General features: G+C 51.5%; 1 protein-coding gene across 4 annotated transcripts in view; it reads left to right on the forward strand.

Moving 5' to 3' along the window:
• Positions 1-2,215, forward strand: part of DDX4 (DEAD-box helicase 4) — a 1,777,277-nt gene extending 1,775,062 nt beyond the window's left edge. For all 4 annotated transcript variants that reach the window (XM_086960639.1, XM_086960640.1, XM_086960641.1 and 1 more), the window contains one exon: positions 1,816-2,215. In XM_086960639.1, the coding sequence (XP_086816765.1) occupies positions 1,816-1,890 (75 nt within the window). In that variant the 3' untranslated portion in view covers positions 1,891-2,215. The remainder of the gene's footprint in view (positions 1-1,815) is intronic.
• The last annotated feature ends 20,765 nt before the right edge of the window (positions 2,216-22,980 follow it).

A 22,980-nucleotide genomic window follows, 5' to 3' on the forward strand; every position in this document is an offset into this window, starting at 1 on the left:
CGTTCCGTCCTCCATGACTTTCTGGTGTGATCATTGGTTCGCAGACCCACCACCGGGGTTGGTATTGCTGGGGTACCTATTCTAAGGTAAGGAATCTAATACTAACCTGTTTCTTTCAGATGCACAAGTTACTTACCTTCGGTAACGATATATCTGTAAGAAACAGTAATTCGTATTAGATTCCTTACCGCCCATCCTCCCCGTTCTGCGAACCGATATCTAGGGTTAAGGTCATCCCCTTTCAAGGCCCTAGTTTCATGGCACCAGTGTTGGTGTTTATCATGGCTCTCGATTCTGGCGTGGAAAAGCTATGTATAAGAACTAACGACAGCGCGCGAAGGCAGCGTCTACGTACTCCGGCGACGTCATCCCAGCGCCAAAGACGCCGACGACAGACACGGAGCCGCAGACTACGCCTACCGACGTGCAAGGGTACTGCAACGCAAAAGTTTCCGGATACAGTCTGACGCCTGGGGATATTCTAAGGTAAGGATTCTAATACGAACTACTGTTTCTTACAGATATATCGTTACCGAAGGTAAGTAACTTGTGCAATACATGCATTAATGGACATCTCCATTTACTACTCTTATTAACTCCTTTATCAGTCTCTGCGGGAAAACAATCTAACAATGGAGTCGATGCCCATGCACACTATCACCGAAAGGAAGAGTCACCTACCTCATCACTGGAAAGACTTCCTTGAAGAAAAACAAAGTGCAAACATCCAGACCCAATACTAGATGGCGATCTATGCACAGCATATGACTCTACAGCTCTATATGCCAAGAACAGATGCATACTTGGTAAGTAGCATTTTCCTTCTTTCTGCTGCATCCCTCTAAGGAGAAGAGGCTTCAACACTTTAACCCCAATAGAGCGCTTAACTTTGAAATCGATCACAATATCGTGCACGGGTAGATGACCAATTATATGTGGGTGTTTCTTGTAGCCCCAACACCTTATCCAGATGGATTGTTCTCTACATAAAAATGTTTGTTTTCGCTGTGAAGGAGCATTATGAGGGCCTTTGAGCTTGTTCGCTGAGAGCGAACACCTCTGATGGGAGGCAAGACCCATCGAGTGTGCTGTGTCATCACTACTTTAAAGCAGTAGCAGCAAACATTGAAATTGACACTTGCGTCTCTTGGCAACAATAGGAGGGGAGCGTTTCTATATCCAGCAAGACCCCAGCAAGACCAAGAAGCATCATCTGAGGGGTTTACTTCCTCTTCTCCATAGATCAAGGAGATTTTTTCAAATGGATTCTGTGCCCTTTTAGAGAAAAATAAATGGCACCTGCTTTGTGCAATATTCCATTCCATAGTCTGTTCCCACACTGCAGAATTACAGAAAGAATTGGCCACACGAGTCTAGTATTATGGATTTTCCCAGGCATGCAGTCAGAAGCTCACTGATGAGGCCCATCATGGGAGAAAGATGTCCAGGGTTAGTTGGGCTCCTTTTAATGGGACCCATTTCATAGCATTCCACACTGAGCCAATCTTCATTTTATTTGACTGTCAGAAATGATTGGAACTTTTCATTGAAGTAGTAATACTAACACTTCTGCAGTTGGTTAGATCCTTCTGCTTATCTGATCTATCCTACAAGAATACTGGTGAAGGTGCATATTCTGCACAGGTTATTGGTTTAGCTATGTGCTCGCTCACAGTTTTTACTAATGAATAGTTTAGAGAAGCGGGTTCCATTGCCAGCACAGTAAAACAATGTACTGTATTATTGGAAATTGGTTTGCAACTTAAACTAGTATTAAATAAAACATAGAGCTAAATTTATTTGGCTGTTTTGCAGGGTGTATCGCACATTCCTGGAGGGCATGCACAGTCTGCATTTGCTGCTGACGACGACGATGCATCATGGGATTGATTGAAAAGCAACCAAAACATGTCTGTGCTCCAGATCTACTACTAAGAAAGTTATTTAAAAAATTGTTTGCTGGATTTCTTTTTCATACAAGCTTAGTTATGTTTTAGAAAGTGTCTTATCACCTGTGCAATTTACTTTTTCCCTAGTCATAATGACTGGATCTTTACATTCTGTAAAATATTATATATAGTTGTCTGTTAATAAAATGTTTATGGACCATTCCCAAGTATTGAAGGCTTTGTACTGCATGGTAACTGGGTGATGTAACCTGAAAGAGTCAAAAGTAAAAAGGCATTTAATGGAGCCCTGTCCTCTACAGAGTTGAGTTCCCACTCCCTGCGTTTTTTGTTCTGCATACTTTTCTTAGTTTGCTTCCTAGTAAAGTCTGAGTCTAGTGTAGTGTTTTTTATTCCATATTAGCTCTGAGGGTGTTGTTTTAATTCTCAGTTTGTGTTCATGTGATTTTCAATAGTTCTTACAAATGGATTTCTTACTTCTAAGTTCATGAAAAGTAGAATGTATGAGTGTCTGCTGTGTGGATGTCACTTTAAAAGTTGCGGCTGTTGGGGTGACGGTGAAGCAGACAACTTCAGCATCTGACATTAGAACATAATCTTTGGGAATGAATAGCCGGATAAAAAGATCATTGACCATTAGATATTTTATGAATTAATATCTGATAGAGACATCTAGTTGCTGATTCCTTACTACGAATTCTCCCCAAGTGCCAGACTTGTTCCGAAAATTTTTCACAGAAGTACCTTTGCATGTCAGTAGAGGGCTTTGAGCGACTCCGTAGCCACGTCAACAACTGAATTTGACATGGCCGGAGTTCATATAAGCCCTCCTATGATGTACTGGCGTCAGATTCTTTTTTCTACACTTAAGTGCTGATCCAGTAGCGGTACCGCTGGCAGCTTTTTGGCCTACTTTGACTTCTCGTCGACATAACAGTGCCTTTTATACCTATTTGTCTTAAGGCTTCAAACCTTGCGAGTCCTGTAGTCGTCAAACGTCGTCCTCAGACCCTCACTCCATTTGTATGTGGTTCCTGGGAGTACCCGTTAAAAACAAGAGAGCTACCCTGGAAAACCAGAAAGGACCGGTACTGACCAAAAAATATATATATATATCTTTCTTTCTGTCATTATATCTTAATGTGACAACTGTCATCAGGTTAATACTAAACCCTAGTGAGTCTATTTAGAAAATCTAGCAACTTGTGAATTAACAAGAATCATTTATTAATCATTTGATAGCAACAAAATTAAAAGCATCCAGATCTTGATACAATGATAACAATTAAAACTTAATACTTACTCAAAAATTTTGAGCAAGATACTGGCGTCAAGGCTTGTACAATATGTGCCACACTTGGTCCATCAGGATCAATGCGGCTTTGTCACAGGCCGTAATACGGCCATGAACCTTCGGCGACTGGCCCAGCTCATGCTTGGGAACGATGCGGCCGTGGGCTCCGAAGGATGCATCTCCCTGGACTTAAGACAGGCTTTTGATTCCCTGAGGTGGGACTATATGTTTGCCACATTATTAAAATATGGGATCCCACCGGAATTCCTCGCTTGGGTCAGATTATTATACACAATCCCCACGGCGAGGGTACGCACTTCCAACCAAATCTCGGGCCCCATGGCCATTGCCAGAGGCACCAGGCAGGGCTGCCCGCTTTCCCCCCTCCTTTTCGTTCTTGCCCTCGAGCCATTGCTCTGCAGACTTAGGCTGCTAGCCCCCCATTACGGTATACGGCGGCATGGGACGGACCACATTGTTTCTGCATACGCGGATGATATCATCTTATATCTCCGAGATTTGCGGGGTGAGCTGGGCCCAATTTCCCAGGTTTTTGAGGAGTTTCGAGAAATATCTGGCCTCACCATCAGCGAGACTAAGTCCTACGGATTTGCTTTTGTAGATGCGGGTGATTCGACCCCCCTGTCTTTTACCCCACATAAATTCCAGATGGCGGAAACCACCTTCCGTTACCTGGGAATACAGATATATAGAGAGGCCAACATGATGATAGATGGCAACCTGGGGAGGGCCATTAGAGCATTAAAGTCTCAAATTCAATTTTGGCTTACATTGCCGCTCTCCATACCCGGTAGAGTGGCAATTTCCAAAATGGTGATGTTGCCCCGTCTTATCTATTACTTTACCAACCTGCCGTTTCAGATCCCAGCGGTAACATTCAAGACCCTCGACTCACTGCTCACAGAACTTGTGTGGGGCCATGGCCGCAGGCGTATAGGGTTGGCTAAATTGCAACTTCCCTCCAACTCCGGAGGCATGGGCTTGCCGGACTTTAGGGCTTATCATTATGCATGTCAGCTACAATGGTTGGCTTGCTGGGTGGCGGGCCGCAATCTTCACGAGATCAATCTGACCCGAGAGGACCTTGCTAAGGGGAAAATACACCTCCTGCTCCTACCTGGCTCGGATCTGCCTAGAAACGCTGCTCCCCTACTCAAACTGGCGATCATACTCTGGCGAAGGGCTTTGAAATACACGTCCGCAGGGACACCCTATGCCCCCACAATACCACTCCTGGGCATACCACTGGGCCCGGGCACACTTACAACGACTCTGCTGGAGCCCTGGCATGACGCGGGTGTGACACATGTGGGTGACCTGTTTGAGGGGGGGCGCTTGTTGTCCTTCGCAGACTTCAAAACCATGCAGGGCATACCCGGCGGCTCCTTTCTCCTACATGCCGGTCTCCGACATTATATCACGCACACCTGGTCGCCCGATGGACAGGAACCCATTGCAAATCCTCTAGTCACTATGCTTTACCTCATGGGGACGGGCGGCCATCTAACTAAGTGGCTCACTGTTAGCATTAAATCGGGGAGGGCGCTTACACTGGCACCACTAAGAGCGTCTTGGGAGGCGGATATTGGGAGGCCATTAAGGGATAAGGAATGGGAGCGCATATTGCAATTCCCCAGAAAGGTGGCTAGAAATCCTAAGTACAAGTTCATCCAGCTGATGGTGCTACATAGAGCTTACCTAACACCACACCGCTTACATATGATGTTCCCTACATCCAAGAGCAACTGTCCTCGGTGTGATGCAGGCGACGCGTCTCTGGTACACATGTTGTGGCAATGCCCCAAGCTGGGGTATTTCTGGACCGCTGTACATGGCTCACTCACGAAGGCAGGTACATTGACCCGATCACCTACGCTCGAACACATGCTCCTAGGTCTAGGCCCATCGACTCGCACCAGGACCGTGGCGGCGCGCTTCTCGGATCTGGCCCTGTTGTTGGCTAAGCGTGCCATCACGATACGATGGAAGTCATCGAAACCACCCAATCCTGACATGTGGAGGGCGGAAGTTGTACGTTGGGGTAAGGCGGAGGGCGAGGCACTACAAAGGGAAGAGAGTAGGGGCCTCCGCAAGACACCTATCTCACTGGAATGGTTTGACACATTAGGGGTGTTTGAGGCTGGCAATGACAGTGATGATGAGGATGTTAGTGAATAGACACTTGGGGTGCGGTTGCGCCCATCTTATGCACTACCACGAATAGTACCTGCAGTGCACTATGAGACTACACGGGTGGATCGTACCCGTCTATCGTATTCCACTGCCTAACCAGACTGTGTATTGACCTTAACTATGTAGAAATGACTAAAGTGTGACCCGCATAACGATATTTAGATCATATGCCTAGTTAGAGAGTGAAGGGTGGGAACTCGCAGGGTGGAGGGTGGGGTTGGGAAAGGAAGGGGTTTGTTAGTTGTAATGATTCATCGACAAAATGAAAAATCAAATTTATCATGCCTGTATACTTGATATGAGCAACCGCTTACGTGTGCAACGAAGTCACACATCAAACATTAATGTTGTATAAGCATGTCTGTACTCGATTGTTGCTCTGAAACTTTGCTAATAAAAAGATTTTCAAAAAAAAAAAATGATAACAATTAAAACCGCATGATGATAAATTCACACAAATCAGTTCACAATGTCAGTGAAACGTAGTCCCAAAAGATTTTCTTATTCAGAGATTTTTTTACAGTAATTGTTCCAATCATAAAGAACATTAGACTGTACACATTTCATACATAAAACCTTACATCAATCTAAATAAATAAAATTGAAATACAACATATATTCATGTCCTTTCAAGACATTAATATATATGATGTATTTCAATGTTTTTAATGTAGATTGATGTAAGGTTTTATGTATGAAGTGTTCATACATGGCTTTGTTTGAAGATTTAGCTCTAAATTGAACCAGAGCGAACAATGGGCACATTTTATGCGATTTATAACTGGCCAAGTATATGTCAAAGTGAGCACATGGCAAACTTTTGTAAATCAACTGCGTGCTTATTTCCATATTTCCTTTAAAGGTCTGCTCTGTGGAAAGTTTGTTTTTACTCACGCCTTCTTACACGTGCGTTTTACTCCACAACACTCCCCCTCTGTGGGGTAGCTGCCACTGGAAACCTAGACTCACTTCGGACAATATGACAATCTGTCGGGGTATTTGATTACCAGGATAGGGTGAACGTGAAGTGATCGCATTACTAGCGTTGACGGTGCCCGGCCTGTCCACGATATGGCAACAAACTCTTACTTCTCCTTTGTCTCAGAGTTTAACACAAGAAGCACAACAAATCCACAGAACTTAAACCTGGGAACTGTTATACAAACAGGAGGCATAGTGATAAATATGGAATGCTGGAAATGCAGAACAATCTGGCAAAAACACAGAAACCAAAAACCGCAATGATTCTAGCAACAAGAAGAAAGCGTGCAAATACTTTTTCTTCAGCAATGTCTATGGGCAGTGTGCAGAATTGCGATTGTCTCAACATGTTCACCACCAAAAACGTGCTCGTATCTTAGGGCATGCAGAATTTCCAGCATTTTCAAAGGGGCATACATTTATTACTGTATCGATTTTATTTTTTTTACTATTTGGACAGTTTCATTAGACAAAACAGAGCCACGTGCTGTTTGTGGTGCCTTCGAAGAATAGACGGCCACAAGCTTGGAACAGGCAAAAAACCACAAGGACATCACTGGGCATCGGTTCCCAGGAAATATGATTTAACTTCACAGGTACCAGGGTACAATGGAAACGTGGCACCGCCCACAGAAACAGTTCGACATTGACTTTGAAGTCTCTTAAATGAGTTCATATGGAATGATGCAACTAGGTTCTTCAATGGAAAGGACACATTTTTGATGCAAAAGTTAGTACAGCCTTTAAAGAAACTCTAAAACTTCAGTTGCCTTTTAAAAATCTAGCATGGGCTCCCGAGGTACTCATGTTACCAAACTTGTTGATCTAAAATAGGGGTCTCCAACCTTTTCTGTAGTAGGAGCAATTACGTTCACTAAAGATCTTCCTGACCTAAAAATATTATTAGTGTTGTAATAGTTGTGAGAAGGTGGCCTGATATGCAGTGCTCACTATTCTAGTGAACACTATGTATCAGTCCAGCAACCCTTATTGATGATTGGTTGTAAGTCAACCTTATAGACCAGCTATCCTAGTAGCGTGGATACGAGCAGTCTAAGGCTAAAGACTCGAGAGGGCGTGTTAAGCCAGCTGTTATACCACACATATACCCCTTGAACACCAAGTGAAAGGACACCACACAAGTGTTATGAAAATAAACAGTGTATTTATTAAAATCACAACAGCCCTGTACTCTTTGAGGACAGGGTACTAAGCACAAAACAAAACTCTAACGAAAATACTTAAGTTAGCACAGTATATACAAATGCCCGAGGGGCACGGAAAACCATATACTCTGGAAGTGGAATGCGAAATTACTAGCAGGTAAGTACAGTACTAATAGGCTTTGGAATCGCTAGGTCTTGACTATAGAATCTTCAGATTACTTCTAGGAGGCCTAGGGGACTCTGGTGCAGAGTGTGCACTCTCACGCGTGATGCAAAGTCTATGGTAGCTAGATTTCACAGAGTTAGTGTTCTCGGGCGAACCCGACCTGGTAGGAGGAAAGCGAAAGTGGATTCTGACCCTTGGATAGTGGGGCTATGCTGGGGCACCGAAATGCCGAAGTTACCTAGCCCAGGGGCTGCAGCTGCATATGTCTCAAAAGACGTCGGGAATCCTCGTAGACGGACCAGGAGCCTGGAAGAAAGATGCTGGCAGGCGACCAGTGAAGAGAGTTCGAAGTGATCCAAGCCTGGATCTTGAAGAGTGATGACACCTGAAAGCAGAGGGGACCAAGTTCGAGACTACTAGCCAGTAGTCAGGTGGCACCAGGAGGGCACCGGATGGTAGTCACCTCGACTAGGTGAGTGGGTGACGCTGTGCTCTGCAGATCTCACGGACCAGGAGGCCTTGTCAGCGACCAGGATGGAGGAGCGAGCTTTCCCACGATGGATGAAGCTGTCGGCGTCGCTGGACCCAGGATTGGGCAACAAAGCCTTGGCAAATTCAAGCCCACGCGGTGGACTCAAAATGGTGTCTGGAGTGGACCAGGAGGGTCCGGGGTGCCTCTCTTGAAGAAGGAAGCAAGGGCCAGTCTGGAGCAACCAGACCAGCAGCAGTGATGTCGTCGGGCATCGTGAAGAAGGCTACAAGCCAGCCGGCTAGTAGCCACACAGCGCGGTGAGCAGGCAAAAGCAGAAGGGCCCCACGCAGATCGTGGAGATGCTGGAGGGCTGATCTTCGGTGCTGGAGCTGCTCAGGGTTGGGGCTTCTCGGACCCCAAAGCACTCACCATTGGAGCACACGGTGGGCTTGTTGCAAAGAAGTCGTGCAGTCTTGGCGATCGTCGGTCCCTCGAGGTCTCGTCGCACTCACGGTTCTCAGCTTGGCTGTAGAGGTGAGTAGAGGTCAGAGGTGCCAGGGAAGCGGGGTCTCGTCGAGCTGGGCAGTCTGATTCCGGAGGAAGGACTTGCAGCAGACCGCAGTGTTCTTAGGATGGGGCCCGCTTGATGCAGGGTGACTACTCCTTAGCCACAAGGGAGAATCTTGAAGAAGAAATCTTGATGTCCTTTCGCAGAAAGTCGTGTCTTGATTCCAAAGATGATCTAATTTGAACAGGGGGCCCGCTCCAATCTTTATACTAAAAAAGGGGGCTGACCCGGTGACTAGGTCCTGCCTATGGGTGAGACTAGGTGGGGGGTGGTTACACCCCTCACCCATGCCGGACTTCCCCCAGGCCAGGGGCTGGTGTGCCCCTGGAACTGGTTCTGACCGGCCTATGCGTAGTGAGCACCGGGGTGCCACTCAGCAGTCACCTTCCTGTAAAGCCCTGCCTACCCAGGATACACAAAACCCTGTCTGGGACGGTGCTAGCACCGCCCTCGACAGGAAACCCTTTTGTAGGAGAGTAGGGTCTGCAATCCCATGATCACCCAGATTTTTCGCTTTTGTTTCACTGGTTTACGACTTTCTCTGGCTGTGGGCCTGCTAATCAGACCCACAGCCTGGCTGTTCTCTTTCTAAAATTACGACATGTACCCTAGGTGCATTTACCAATTGGTACTGGGCCACCTTATCAGACCCTGTAACTCAGGGCATAGGTGTACCCAGGGCCGCCAGGGGCTGCAGCATGTATTATGCCACCCCTGGCTGGCCTCCTAAATTTGACACAACTGGCTGCGTGACAGCTGGGGCGAAGTCGTGTACACACACTTTGCTTTAGATATAGTAGCACTATATCTAACCATACAATGGACACTCGAGTTCCTATCAGTCACTCCTATGGCAGGCCTTGACAATCCTGAAGGCAGAGTGCATGGGCTCGTGTGAACTAAGCTCTGGCCCGAGCCGAGCCCGGTTGCAGCTTGCGGAATCAAGACCCAATGGCTGTTCCATGATAACGCGTACCATATCGGTAACTTCGGTGTCGCGTTATCAAGACATGTCGAGTAAGGTGTCATACGAATCGGGATGCTGCCCTCTCCCCAACTCTGGCGACCAGGTTAGCATTCCGCCCTTCTAGAGGGACACGACATGTACGTAACTGTGAACCCCGGTTAAAGTTAACTAAAGCCTCAGCTCCACAAAATGGATGCTGCCACCACAGACACGAGTCTGACCTCCTGCTGCTGGGAGTCCTTCCAGCGAGGAGAGCTTGGACAAAGGGTTTCCTGTCGAGGGCGATGTTCGCACCGTCCCAGACAGGGTTTGTGTATTCTGGGTAGGTAGGGCTTTTGCGAGAAGGTGACTGCGGAGTGGCACCCCGGTGCTCACTACGCATCTGCCGGTTAGAACCAGTTCCAGGGGCGACAGCCCTGGCCTGGGGAAAGTCCGGCAGGGGAGAGGGGTGTAACTACCCCCCTTCCTGGTCCCACCCTTAGGGCAGGACCTAGTCATGTACCCACCCCTTTCTTTAGGATAAAGGCCGGAGTGGGGACCCTTCCAAATTAGATCATCTTTGATTCAAGAACTACTTTCTACGAAAGGACATTCAAGACTCTTCTCAAGATTTCTCCCTTGTGACTAAGGAGTAGTCACCCTGCATCAGCGGGCACCACCTAAGAACTCTGCGGTTTGCTGTAAGTCCTTCCTCAAGGAATCCGACGGCCCAGCTTGACGAGAACCGGCTTCCCTGGCACCTCTGACCTCTACCCACGTCATCAGCTCAGCTGTGATCTGTGGGTGCGACGAGACCTCGAGGGACCGGCCATCATCAAAACCTGCACGCTTTCTTAACCAGCACGACCATCGAGGTAACTCTCTGGTGAGTGCTCTGGGGTCCGAGAAGCCCCGACCCTGAGCCGCTCCAGCATCGAAGTGCAGTCTCCCAGCATCTCCACGATCTGCGTGGGGCCCTTCTGCTCGCTGCTCAGCACGTTGTCTGGTCACTAGCCTCTGGCTTGTGCCCTTCTGTGACGACATCTGGAAATCAACACTGCAGGTCTGGTTGCTCCAGACCGGCCCTTGCTTCCATCTTTTCGAGAAGCACCCCGGACCCTCCTGGTCCACTCAAGACGCCATCTTAGGCCCACCACGTGGCCCTGAGATTTGCCAAGGCTTGTTGCCCATCCTGGGCCCAGCGACGCCGACAGCATCATCCTTCGTGGGACAGCTCGCACCTCCACCGTGGTCGCCGACAACGCCTCCTGGTCCGTGAGACTGCCGAGCCTAGCGTCGCCCACTCACCTGGTCGAGGTGACGGCCAACCGGTGCCTTCCTGGTACCCTTTGACTACTGGCTAGTAGTACGAACTTGGTCCCCTCTGCTTTCAGGTATCATCAATCTCCGATCCAGGCTTGGATCTCTACGAACTATTCATCACTGGTCGCCGGCCAGCAACTCCTTTTCTTCCGGCTCCTGGCTCGTCAGCGAAGACCCCGACGCCTGTAAGACTTGTGCAGCCGCAGCCCTCGTGGCTAGGTAACTCGGCATTTCGGTGCCTGCATAGCCTCTTTACTCTAGGGTCCTGAGTCCCTCGCTTCCGACTTGCCTTATCGGGTCCACCCGAGACCTTAACCTTTCCGTGTCCTCGGACACTTGTTTTAATTGTGCACTTGAAGTATTTGCTAAAGAGATTTGGTTTGTGCTTAGTACCCTGTCCTCATAAAGAGTACAGGGCTGTTGTGATTCTTAATAAATATACTGTTTATTTTCATAACACTTGTGTGGTGTCCTTTCACTGGGTGTTCAAGGGGTACATGTGTGGTAAACAGCTGGCTTAACGCGCCCTCTCGAGTCTTTAGCCTTAGACTGCTCGTATCCACGCTACTAGGATAGCTGGTCTATAGGTTGACTTACAACCAAACACCATAAGGGTCGTTGGAACGATACATAGCGGTCGCTAGAATAGCGAACGTTGCATATCGGGCCAACTTCTCACACCTTTGTCCAGGCTCCCCTCGCTGGAAGGACTCCCAGCTGCAGGGGGTCAGACTCGTGTCTGTGGTGGCAGCGTCCATTTTGTGGAGCTGAGGCTTCGTTTAACTTTAACCGGGGTTCACAGTTGCATACATGTCGTGTCCCTCTAGAAGGGTGGAATGCTAACCCCGTCGCTAGAATTGGCGAGGGGTTAGTATTCCAATTCGTATGACACCTTACTCGACATGTTTTGATAAAGCAATACCAAAGTTAGCATTTAACCGCGAGGATTATAATGCACTTAAGAGTATATGGTATGCCATATCATGGAACAGCTATTAGGACTTGGTTCCACAAGCTGCAGACAGGCTCAGCTCATGCCAGAGCACCATCTCACACGATTCCAAGCACTCTGCCTTCAGGATTGTCAAGGCCTGCCATAGGAGTGACTGATAGGAATCTGTGTGTCCACTTTAGGGTTAGATATAGGTATACTATATCTACAGCAAAGGGTGAATACACGACTTTGCCCCAGCTGTCATGCAGCCAGTTGTGTCAACTTTAGGAGGCCAGCCAGGGGTGGCATAATACATGCTTCAGCCCCTGGTAGGCCCTGGGTACACCTATGCCCTGAGTTACAGGGTCTGACAAGGTGGCCCAGTACCAATTGGTAATGCACCTAGGGTACACGTTGTAATTTAGAGAGAGAACAGCTAGGCTGTGGGTCTGATTGGCAGGCCCACAGCCAGAGAAAGTCGTAAACCAGTGAAACAAAAGCAAAAAATCTGGGTGATCATAGGATTGCAGACCCTACTCTCCTACAATAGTGACAACATCAGACAAGATTAAATTGGTGGTATTTCCACTGAAGACTATTAGCAATGATCACCTCAGTGCATCAGGCAGGGTTGTCAGCAGCAACGTAAAAAAGGTTTCATTCATTTGCAATGCTTCTACATGGGTGATACTGTTAGACTTGGCCCTTTCTGCAGGGTCATCCCTGAACTTTTTGCCTCCCTCCAATATTCTCTCTGACCTGTTTTTGTTGGTTAATGACTCTGGGCACTTTACCACTGCTGATCAGTGCTAAAGTGCATATGCTCTCCCTGTGTAAAATGTATACATTGATTGGATTCCATGATTGGCTATTTGGTTTACCGTCAGACCCCAGTTAAGTGCACCAGGGGTGCCAGGGCTTGTAAATTCAAGTGCTGCTAGTAGGCTTGCAGCACTGGTTGCGCCAACTGTAGGAAGGTGGATACCTGACTATTATTACCCCAGATTTTTTGCCTAGTGTTTAGCTGGTTTTCGACTTAGCCTGAGGGCCTGATTAGCAGGATCCGAGGCCAACTATCTGCTCTCTCTGTAAAATGGACTCCATGTACCCTAGGTACATCTTCAATTGGATACTGGGTCACCTCATGAGCCCCTGTACAGTGTACTATAGGTACCCAGGGCATAGGTCCATCCAAGGCCTACCAGGAGCTGCAGCATATCTCTTGCCACCCCTGGCTGGCCATTCAAATTGACACAACTGGCTGATCACTCAGCTGTGGCAAGGTGGTGTAATCACCCCTTGTTTAGATATAGTATACCTATATCTAACCTTATATCTAGACACATATACACCTATAAGTCACTCCTATGGCAGGCCTTAACAATCCTGGAGGCAGAGTTCTTGGTTTTATGTGAGATGGCGCTCTAGCATGAGCTAAGCCTGTACAGCTTTCGAAACCATGTCCTTATAGCTGTTCTAGGATATTTCCATACCATATACTCTTAAGTGCATTATGAACCTCGCGGTTAAATGCTAACTATGATCTGAAAGAGACACGTTAGTGATAGATTCCTTATCCTATAATATCCCCAGGCGTCAGACTGGATCCGGAAATTTTAGCCAAGCAGTACCCTTGCGCGTCGGTAGGCGTCGTCTGCGGCTCCTCGTCCGTCGTGGGCGCCGTGATGACGTCGTCTGAGTACTTGGGCGCCGCCTCCGCGTGCTGACGGCAGTTCTTCTTTTTTCCGCGCCAGCAAGCGCAGATCTGGAAAAAGCAGTACTTCTAGTCACTTTTTGACTAACTTTTTGGATCATTTTGATCATCTCTTCGAAGTCGTACAAATCTGATCGGTGCCATAGGGATGCCTGGATTTAAACACTGCGGGGATTGCGACCGCACGATGTCGGTCACGGATCCTCATCACCTGTGTCTAACTTGTCTAGGCGTCGACCACGACGACAAGGCCTGCTCCGACTGCCGGGCCCTCTCTTCGAAAGCCAGGCGGGAGCAGTCCCGCAGGCGATTCTAACTCCGGCAGTCGGTCCCGCGCTGCGAGAGGTCCCGGTCCCACGGGAGCTCGAGGGACAGGTCGCGGACTCGGAGCCACCACAGCTCCGAGAGTCTGCACCGCTCCTCCGGGTCGAAGTCGTCGTCAGGTAAGAAACACAAGAAGTCGAAGAGGCGTCAACGCTCTTCTGACTCCCCCCCCGCCACCCCCCCCCCCCCGACGCTCGCGCGATGCGGCCGGGGGTTCGGGTGACTCCACCCACGTGGCTCCGTCTGAGTCGCGGGTGGCGCGTCCAGCTCCACACCCTGCGGTCCCTGGGCGAGACGCGACGCCGGAGGAGATCGAGCGCTTCCTCATGGCCATGAGGTCCCTCCCTCTCTCCTCCGACGGGCTCCGCGAGGCCTTCGGGCCCAGTGGACCCGTCTGGGGCCCCTTGCGGGTCAGGGGCTTCAGCCCCGACGCCGTCAAGTGCTAAGGCCCGACGCCGCCGGCGCCTTCGGGCCCAGCGCCGCAGAGCCCCCCGGTCCCGACGCCGCCGGCGCCCTCGGGCCCGGTGCCGCGGGACCTCACTGGTCCCGCTTCGGGATCTGGGTCGTCGCTGGTGGACCTTATAATCCGCCCGGCGTCGGTCCGTCAGGTGTCACCTCCGGCGCCGTCCTCGGGCGGCGCCGTCCCCGATGCCTCCCTATCTCCGGTTCCGACGTCAGAACGGCGCCGCTGGGCGCCGTACCCGACGGCGCTTGGAGATTTTTACTTCAATGAAACGGCCACATCTGAAAGAGACACGTTAGTGATAGATTCCTTACCTTAGAATATCCCCAGGCGTCAGACTGGATCCGGAAATTTTTGCGTAGCAATACCCCTGCGGGCTGGTAGGCGTCGTCTGCGGCTCCGCGTCCGTCGTCGGCGTCGTGAGCGCCGGGATGACGTCATCGGAGTATATAGACGGCGCCCATGCGCGCTGACGTCAGTTCTTCTTTTTTCCGCGCCAGCTAGCGCAGATCCGGAAGAAGCTCTACCCCCAGTCACTTTTTGACTGAAAACTTTTTTGATCTTTTTGATCCTCTACTTAGTCGATTCTCGACTATCGGTGCCAGGGATGCCCGGGTTCAAGCCTTGCTCGAAGTGCGGCCGACTCATGTCGGTCACGGACCCCCATCGCCGGTGCCTGAAGTGCTTAGGCCTCGACCACGACGATCGAACCTGTGACGACTGCCGGGCCCTGACGTCGAAGGCTAGGCGGGAGCGGTCCCGCAAGCGTCTCGAGCTGAGGCAGTCGGCCCCGCGCCGCTCCAGGTCCCGGTCCCGGTCCCACGGGAGGTCGAGGGACAGGTCGCGAGGTCGGAGTCATCGACGCTCCGGGAGTGGTCACCGATCGTCTGGTTCCAAGTCCTCAGGTAAGAGGCATGAGAGGTCGGAGCGACACCATCGGTCCTCCGACCCGCCCCGTCGCTCGCTCGATGCGACCGGGGATTCGGGCGACACCGCCCACGCGGCTCCGCGGGAGTCGCAAGCGTCGCCGCCTGCCCCACACCTTCGGGTCCCTGGGCACGGCGCGACGCCGGAGGAGGTCGAGAGGTACCTCATGGCCATGAGGGCCCTCCCTCCTCAGTCGTTTCCCGTGGCGCCTTCGGGCCGAGCGGTTCTGTCTGGAGGTCCTTCCGGGTCGGGCGCTTCGGCCCCGATGCCGTCGGGTGCTTCGGCTCCGACGCCGCTGGCGACTTCGGTCTCGGCGCCGCAGGACCTCGCCGGATCCGGTTCCGGATCCGGGACCTCGCCGGTCGACCTTACGACCTCGCTGGCGCGTCCCAACGGGTGTCTCCCCCGGCGGCCACTGTGGTTGCCGGCCCCAATGTTTCCCACGGTCCTACTCAGGCGCCGATTCCGACAGCCTTCGGGGAATTTTATCTCCACGAGGAGGCCCTGTCTGCTAATCCTGGTTTCCAGGACACAGGTGACGAGGAAAATTGGGAGGGGTCCGAGGACCCTCTGGCACTAGATTACCAGTCTCAGCAGGACTGGACATATGAGCTTGTGGAGGCCAGTGGTATTGACACATCGCCAGACACTGGATTTACCTCACCTCCGACTGTGGCTTCGGAGGCGGGTTCTACTTATAGCGTAGTATTGACGAAGGCAGCTAAGGCCTTAAACCTTAAGCTCCCCGTCGCGGCCGTGAGGACTAATCTCCTCACTGAGGTCCTCAAACCGCAGTCAAGCTCCGTGGAGCCCCTGCTGCCGTTCAATGAGGCCTTGTGTGACGTTCTTGTGGGCACTTGGTCCAAGCCCGCCACAGGCCTGCCTGTGGATAGGAACGTGGCCAGACGCTACCACCCGGCCCCGGGCGACCCATGCTTTTTGTCCACCCATCCCACCCCCGAGAGTCTGGTCATCCGGGCCTCAAACTCCCAGACCGCATTCCCGTCGGCCCTGCCCGACAGGGAATCCAAGAGATACGAACAGTTCGGGAAGAAGGTTTTCTCGTCTGTTAGCTTAGGGCTGCGGTCTGTGAATACCGGCTGTCTCTTGGGCCGCTACACCCACACTCTGTGGGACACAGTTGCGGAGGTGCTGCCACAATGCCCGGAGGAGGTCCAGGCTAAACTCGGCCAAGCCCTTGCGGAGGGCCGAGATGCAGCACGCTTTTCCATCTGGTGTGGGTTGGATACAACGGACTCACTGGGCAGGGCGATGGCAACGACAGTGGCGGTTCGACGCCACGCCTGGTTGAGGTCCGCCAACTTCTCGGCCGATGTCCAGGCCACACTCCTGGACATGCCGTTTGATGGCCGTCGCCTCTTCGGCGACAAGGCAGACCATGCGCTGGAACGTTTCAAGGACTCCAGGGCTACGGCCAAGTCCTTGGGCCTCACGGCCCCACGCCAGCAATCGGGTGCCTTTCGCTCCTTTCGTGGCCACGGAAGGGGCGCCCCACCACGTACCGTCAGCCACGCACCGCAGAATGTCCAACAGCGTGGTGGCGGACGTGGAAACCGCCGTGGCGGCGGTCGGGGACCACGGCGAGGCCAGTCCACACCTCCCTCAGCAGCGCCTGCCTCAAAACCTTCCTAGTCCGAGTTTTCAGGCCCATGTGACGCCTGTGGGAGGCAGGGTTCGCCATCACCTCTCCCACTGGCGCACAGTCACTTCGGACAGGTGGGTGCTGCAGATTGTCCGAAGGGGCTACTCCCTCCCCTTCGAGGCATCCCCTCCATCCATGCCACCGCAATGCCACCGTGTGTCGGGGGATCACTTGCAACTTCTGCAAGAGGAAGTCACGGCCCTCTTGGCCAAGAGGGCCATCGAGCGCGTTCCTGGGCCAGAAGTAGGGTGTGGATGTTACTCCCACTACTTTCTGGTGCCCAAGAAGGGCAAAGGGGGCCTAAGCCCTATCTGGGACCTGCGGAACCTCAACGGCTTCCTCCGGAAGGAGAAGTTCAAGATGCTGACTTTGGCTCAGGTCCTGGCTGCCCTGGACCCGGGAGACTGGATGGTAGCGTTGGACCTGCAGGACGCCAATTTCCACATCCCCGTCCTGCCGGCCCACCGGCGTTACCTGCGGTTCACGGTAGGCCAAGAGCACTTTCAGTTTACCGTGCTCCCCTTCGGCCTTTCCAGCGCCCCACGGGTGTTCACGAAGGTGATGGCGGTGGTCGCAGCTCATCTGCGCAGGCAGGGGGTATCAGTCTTCCCCTACCTCGACGACTGGTTGTTGAAGGCGGGCTCGCCCCAGGTAGTTTTCACCCACCTCCAGACTACGGCCGACCTCCTGCACTTGCTGGGGTTCTCCATCAATGTGCCGAAGTCACACCTGTGCCCCTCTCAGAAGCTCCTCTTCATCGGAGCGGTTCTCGACTCGGCGCAGTTTCGGGTTTTCCCACCCGAACAGCGGGTTCGGGATATTCAGGCTCTGGTTCCCATCTTCCAGCCGTTATCCCGAGTCTCGGTCAGGTTGACGCTGCGGCTTCTGGGGCTGATGGCCTCCTGCAGTGGGACCTGAAGTTTCAGTGGGCCCAGCATCAGGGCAACCTGTCCGATCATGTCTTGATCTCGGAGGGCACTGCGAGACAACTGCAGTGGTGGCTCACGGACCGCGACTGGGTCAGTGGCAGATCCCTCTTCCTACCCCACCCGGAGCACGCTGGGGAGGCCACATGGGAGAGGCGGAGAACAGAGGCCTCTGGTCTCCGGCGGAGTCCCGGCTCCATATCAACATGTTGGAGCTGCGGGCGATTCGTCTAGCACTGAAAGCATTCCTCCCCTCTGTCCGGGGGAGTGCAGTGCAAGTGTTCACTGACGACACCACTGCCATGTGGTACTGCAACAAACAAGGCGGAGTGGGGTCGTGGACCCTTTGCCAGGAGGCTCTGCGCCTATGGCAATGACTGGAACATCAGGACGTGACCCTGGTGGTTCAACACCTGGCAGGCTCTCTGAATGCCAGGGCGGACGAACTCAGCCGTCGGTGCATGATGGATCACGAATGGCGTCTGAACTCGGACGTGGCGCAAGGTCTCTTTCAGCAGTGGGGAGAGCCTTGGTTAGATCTATTCGCCACCAAAGAGAACGCGCAATGTCATCAGTTCTGCGCGTTGGAGTTTCCAAGGCGGCACTCGCTCGGAGACGCTTTTCGTCGCGAGTAGAGCTGCGGTCTGTTGTACGCCTTTCCGCCTATACCACTTCTGCCCAGAGTGCTGAAGAAGATCAGGCGCGACCGGGCCCAGGTTATCCTTGTGGCTCCGGACTGGGAACGAAGATACTGGTATCCCGAGCTACTCAGCATGTCAGTCGATCCCCCGATTCGTCTCCCTCTTCGGGAGGACCTTCTGTCGCAGCAGCAGGGGACGGTGCTGCACCCGAACCTGTCCAGTCTCCACCTACAAGCTTGGAGATTGAGCGGCGACAGTTGAGGCCATTTGACTTGCCTCCTGAAGTCTGTGATATCATTCTGGCAGCCAGGCGTCCCTCCACGAAGTCGGTATACGCCTGCAGGTGGAACAGATTTGTGGCATGGTGCACAGCAAAGGCTGTGGATCCTCTCTCTGCACCCCTTTCGGAAGTGCTGCTCTTTCTTCTTTCCCTTGCCCAGCAGGGCTCTGCTCTGGGCACTCTTAAAGGGTACCTTTCTGCTCTTTCCGCCTTCTTAAGGCTCCCTGATCAGCCTTCTTTATTCAAGTCCCCCATTGTAAGCAGATTTCTGAAGGGCATCACGCACATGTTCCCTCCTGTTCCCTTCGTGATGCCCCAGTGGGACTTGAATCTCGTTCTCACTTATCTGATGTGTGCTCCCTTTGAGCCACTACATAACTGTCCTCTCCGTCTTCTCACGTTGAAAACTGTCTTCCTGGTTGCCATCACCTCTGCCAGGAGAGTGAGTGAGCTCCAGGCTCTTTCTTCTTCTCAACCTTTTCTATCTGTTCATCCTGACAAGGTGGTGTTACGTACACGACCTTCCTTTCTGCCCAAGGTTGTCACGGCCTTCCACATCGGGCAGTCCATCACTTTGCCCACCTTCTTTCCGCCTCCGCATCCCTCGAAAGAGGAAGAGAGGCTCCACCGTCTGGATCCAAAACGTGCGCTCTCCTACTACCTAGATCGCACACGCCAATTCCGGGTGGATGACCAACTCTTTGTTGGTTACGTGGGCGCGAAGAAGGGAAAGGCTGTACACAAGAGGACCATTTCAAGGTGAATCATCTTGTGTATCCAAGCATGTTACTCCATGGCGAAGAAGGAGCCCCCTGCTGGCTTGCGGGCTCATTCCACTCGGGCCACGGCGACAACAACTGCCCTGCGCCGAGGAGTCCCTTTACAGGACATTTGCCAGGCAGCTACGTGGGCCTTGCTGCACACGTTCGCAAGACACTACTGCCTGGACAGTCAAGTCCGGAGGGATGGCTTCTTTGGCCGTTCCGTCCTCCAGGACTTTCTGGTGTGATATTGGTTCGCAGACCCGCCACCGGGGTTGGTATTGCTGGGGTATCTATTCTAAGGTAAGGAATCTATCACTAACGTGTCTCTTTCAGATGCACAAGTTACTACATGTGTAACGATATATCTGTAAGAGACATTAGTTAGTGATAGATTCCTTACCGACCCACCCGTCCTCCCCGTTCTGCGAACCGATATCTAGGGTTAAGGTCATCCCCTTTCAGGGCCCTAGTTTCATGGCACCAGTGTTGGTTCTCTCATGGCTCTGCGTATCTGGCGCGGAAAAGCTGTGTATCAGAACTGACGTCAGCACGCATGGGCGGCGTCTAAGTACTCCGACGTCATTCCGGCGCTCACGACGTCCACGACGGACGCGGAGCCGCAGACGACGCCTACCGACGCGCAGGGGTATTGCTACGCAAAAGTTTCCGGATCCAGTCTGACGCCTGGGGATATTCTAAGGTAAGGAATCTATCACTAACTAATGTCTCTTACAGATATATTGTTACACAAGTAGTAACTTGTGCAACGATACCAAAGTTGGCAAATAACTGCGAGGATTATAATGCACTTAAGAGTATATGGTACGCGTTATCATGGAACAGCTATTAGGACTTGGTTCCGCAAGCTGCAAACGGGCTCAGCTCATGCCAGAGCACCATCTCACATAATTCCAAGCACTCTGCCTTCAGGATTGATAAGGCCTGCCATAGGAGTGACTGATAGGAATACATGTGTGCATTTTAGGGTTAGATATAGGAATACTATATCTAAAGCAAAGGGTGATTACACCACCTTGCCCCAGCTGTCGTGCAGCCAGTTGTGTTAGATTTGGGTGGCCAGCCAGGGGTGGCATAATACATGCTGCAGCCCCTGGTAGGCCCTGGGTACACCTATGCCCTGGGTACCTAAGGTACACTGTACAGGACTGATAAGGTGACTCAGTATCCAATTAGATATGTACCTAAGGTACATGGAATCCATTTTACAGAGAGAGCAGTGGGCCTGGGGCCCTGAATAGCAGGGTCCCAGGTCAACTAAGTCGAAAAACCAGCAAAACACCAGGCAAAAAGTTGGGGGCAACCATAGTCCGATATCCACCTTCCTACACTCCCCTTCGGCCTTACCAGCGCCCCACGGGTGTTCATGAAGGTGATGGCGGTGGTCGCAGCTCATCTGCGCAGGTTAGGGGTTTCAGTCTTCCCTTACCTAGAGGACTGGTTGTTGAAGGCGGGCTCGACCCAGACAGTCGTCAGCCACCTCCAGACTACGGCAGACCTCTAGTGTCACGATTCACTCCCCCGACCTCCGGTAAATCACTGCCTGCCCTATCATACGAAACGGAATAGGAAACTACATTTCCCATGATCCTTGGCGCCGCGCGCTCCTATGACGTGACGCGACTAGGGATTATCAGGAAGTCTCACGGAAGACGCGCTGCCGATTATTCCTGTTTGTGTCTTGGTTCATGTACTTTGGATTCGTTATTCAGGATTCTTGGAGATCGGCGGAGGCAAGTTTTGGCTCTCGTTGAAGGGACACGCCGCTTTCTGCGTGTGGGTTCAGCGTTTCGTGTTTTCAGAACCCGTTTGTGGATTATTCTGGTGGGGCTTAGGAAGCGCCTACAACGTGGTGTTCTTCGGTGTGGTGCCGCTCGAGTGTGGATTAACCTGGAGGGGCTTAGGAAGCGCCCGTGTCTTACCATCATTCCAGCAACAGGTTTTCTCGGAATCGAGTGGGGCACTTACATTCCTAGGGTGTTTACAGCATCCGTTTGTTGTGTACAGTCAGGGAGGGTCTTGCTCCGGTTAGCGCAGGACACCTGGGTATAGGTGCCGCCTTACCTTTTCAGTACTATTTACTCACTTTGAAGCGCTTGCAGAGCAGGATCTGTAGAGGCGCTATAAATATACTGTAAGCTGGGCATATGATTTGTTTTCCTAACTTTTACATTATAGGGAATGTTGAGAGAGATCTGGGGGTAGTCGCGTCTTGCACACCCTGAGGTCATTCTTCTAAGCATTTCCTCGGAGGAGATAGACCTTTTGTTATTGACCACCGTTTTCCAGGAATGTGATCGTGATTTGCTTTCATTTATTGGTGCTCTGGGGCAACTTTAAGTTATCTTTATCCTACACAAGGGTAGGTGTTCATTGCTGGCCTAATCTTTCAGAAGTAAGGAAGGGAGGGAACCAGGGGGTTTGTTAATGCTCTCTGTATTATATTTTCCAGTAGTATAACCCGGGGATATAGAAGCCGCCCTTAGATCCTTCCTGCATACAGGCACACCTGTGGGATATACAGGTGAGGTAACAGATGTTTTGTTACGTAGTATATGTTCCAGTTTAGAGTTCTGTGGTACTTATCCCTTGTTTCTGTGGTTACAGGTTACGGTTACAAGTGTCCAGCTGTTCTCCTCCGGACCCAACTTTTCCCACGCTTGATCGCCTTAACAGTCTGGGTACAATTACAGTCAGACTTGGGTTGATCTAGAGGTGGGCCCCCTTATAGCATCGACCCAATCCTGAGGAGCATCCAGAACGGACCTGACAGAATAATCGGCCTAAAAGTTCTGCTCCTCCTGGTTGGGTTGATACAAGGAATGGCTACCTTAGATGAGGTAGTGACAGCCTTAGGCTTAGTTCAGGCTGAGTTGGCTGCCTCTCGCCAGGAAACGGCTGCGTTGCAAGCACGAATGGATGCTATGCAGCGGAACCCGTTTGATGCAGGGAATCCTGCCCCTCCGCCAACCTCGTTGGTCGTAGAAATGCCTTCTCCAGTTCCTTTGGCTCCCCCAGAAAGGTTTATGGGAGATAGGAAGAAAGTGCAGGTGTTTATGACCCAGGTGATGATGCACTTCACCTGTAAACCTAAATGTTTTTTGACCAATCAATCACGTGTTTCCTTTCTGATCTCCTATTTAGGAGGAGAAGCAGCCCAGTGGGCTGTACCTATAGTCAGGAATAATGATGGAATCCTTTATGATTGGGACCTGTTTAGAGCCGAATTTGAGAAAACATTTGATAGGAGAGCTGAGACCTTCTCAGCTGATAAGGAGTTGCTTGTTCT

Source organism: Lissotriton vulgaris, chromosome 3_1, assembly GCF_964263255.1.
Source record: "Lissotriton vulgaris chromosome 3_1, aLisVul1.2, whole genome shotgun sequence".
Lineage (NCBI taxonomy): Eukaryota > Metazoa > Chordata > Amphibia > Caudata > Salamandridae > Lissotriton > Lissotriton vulgaris.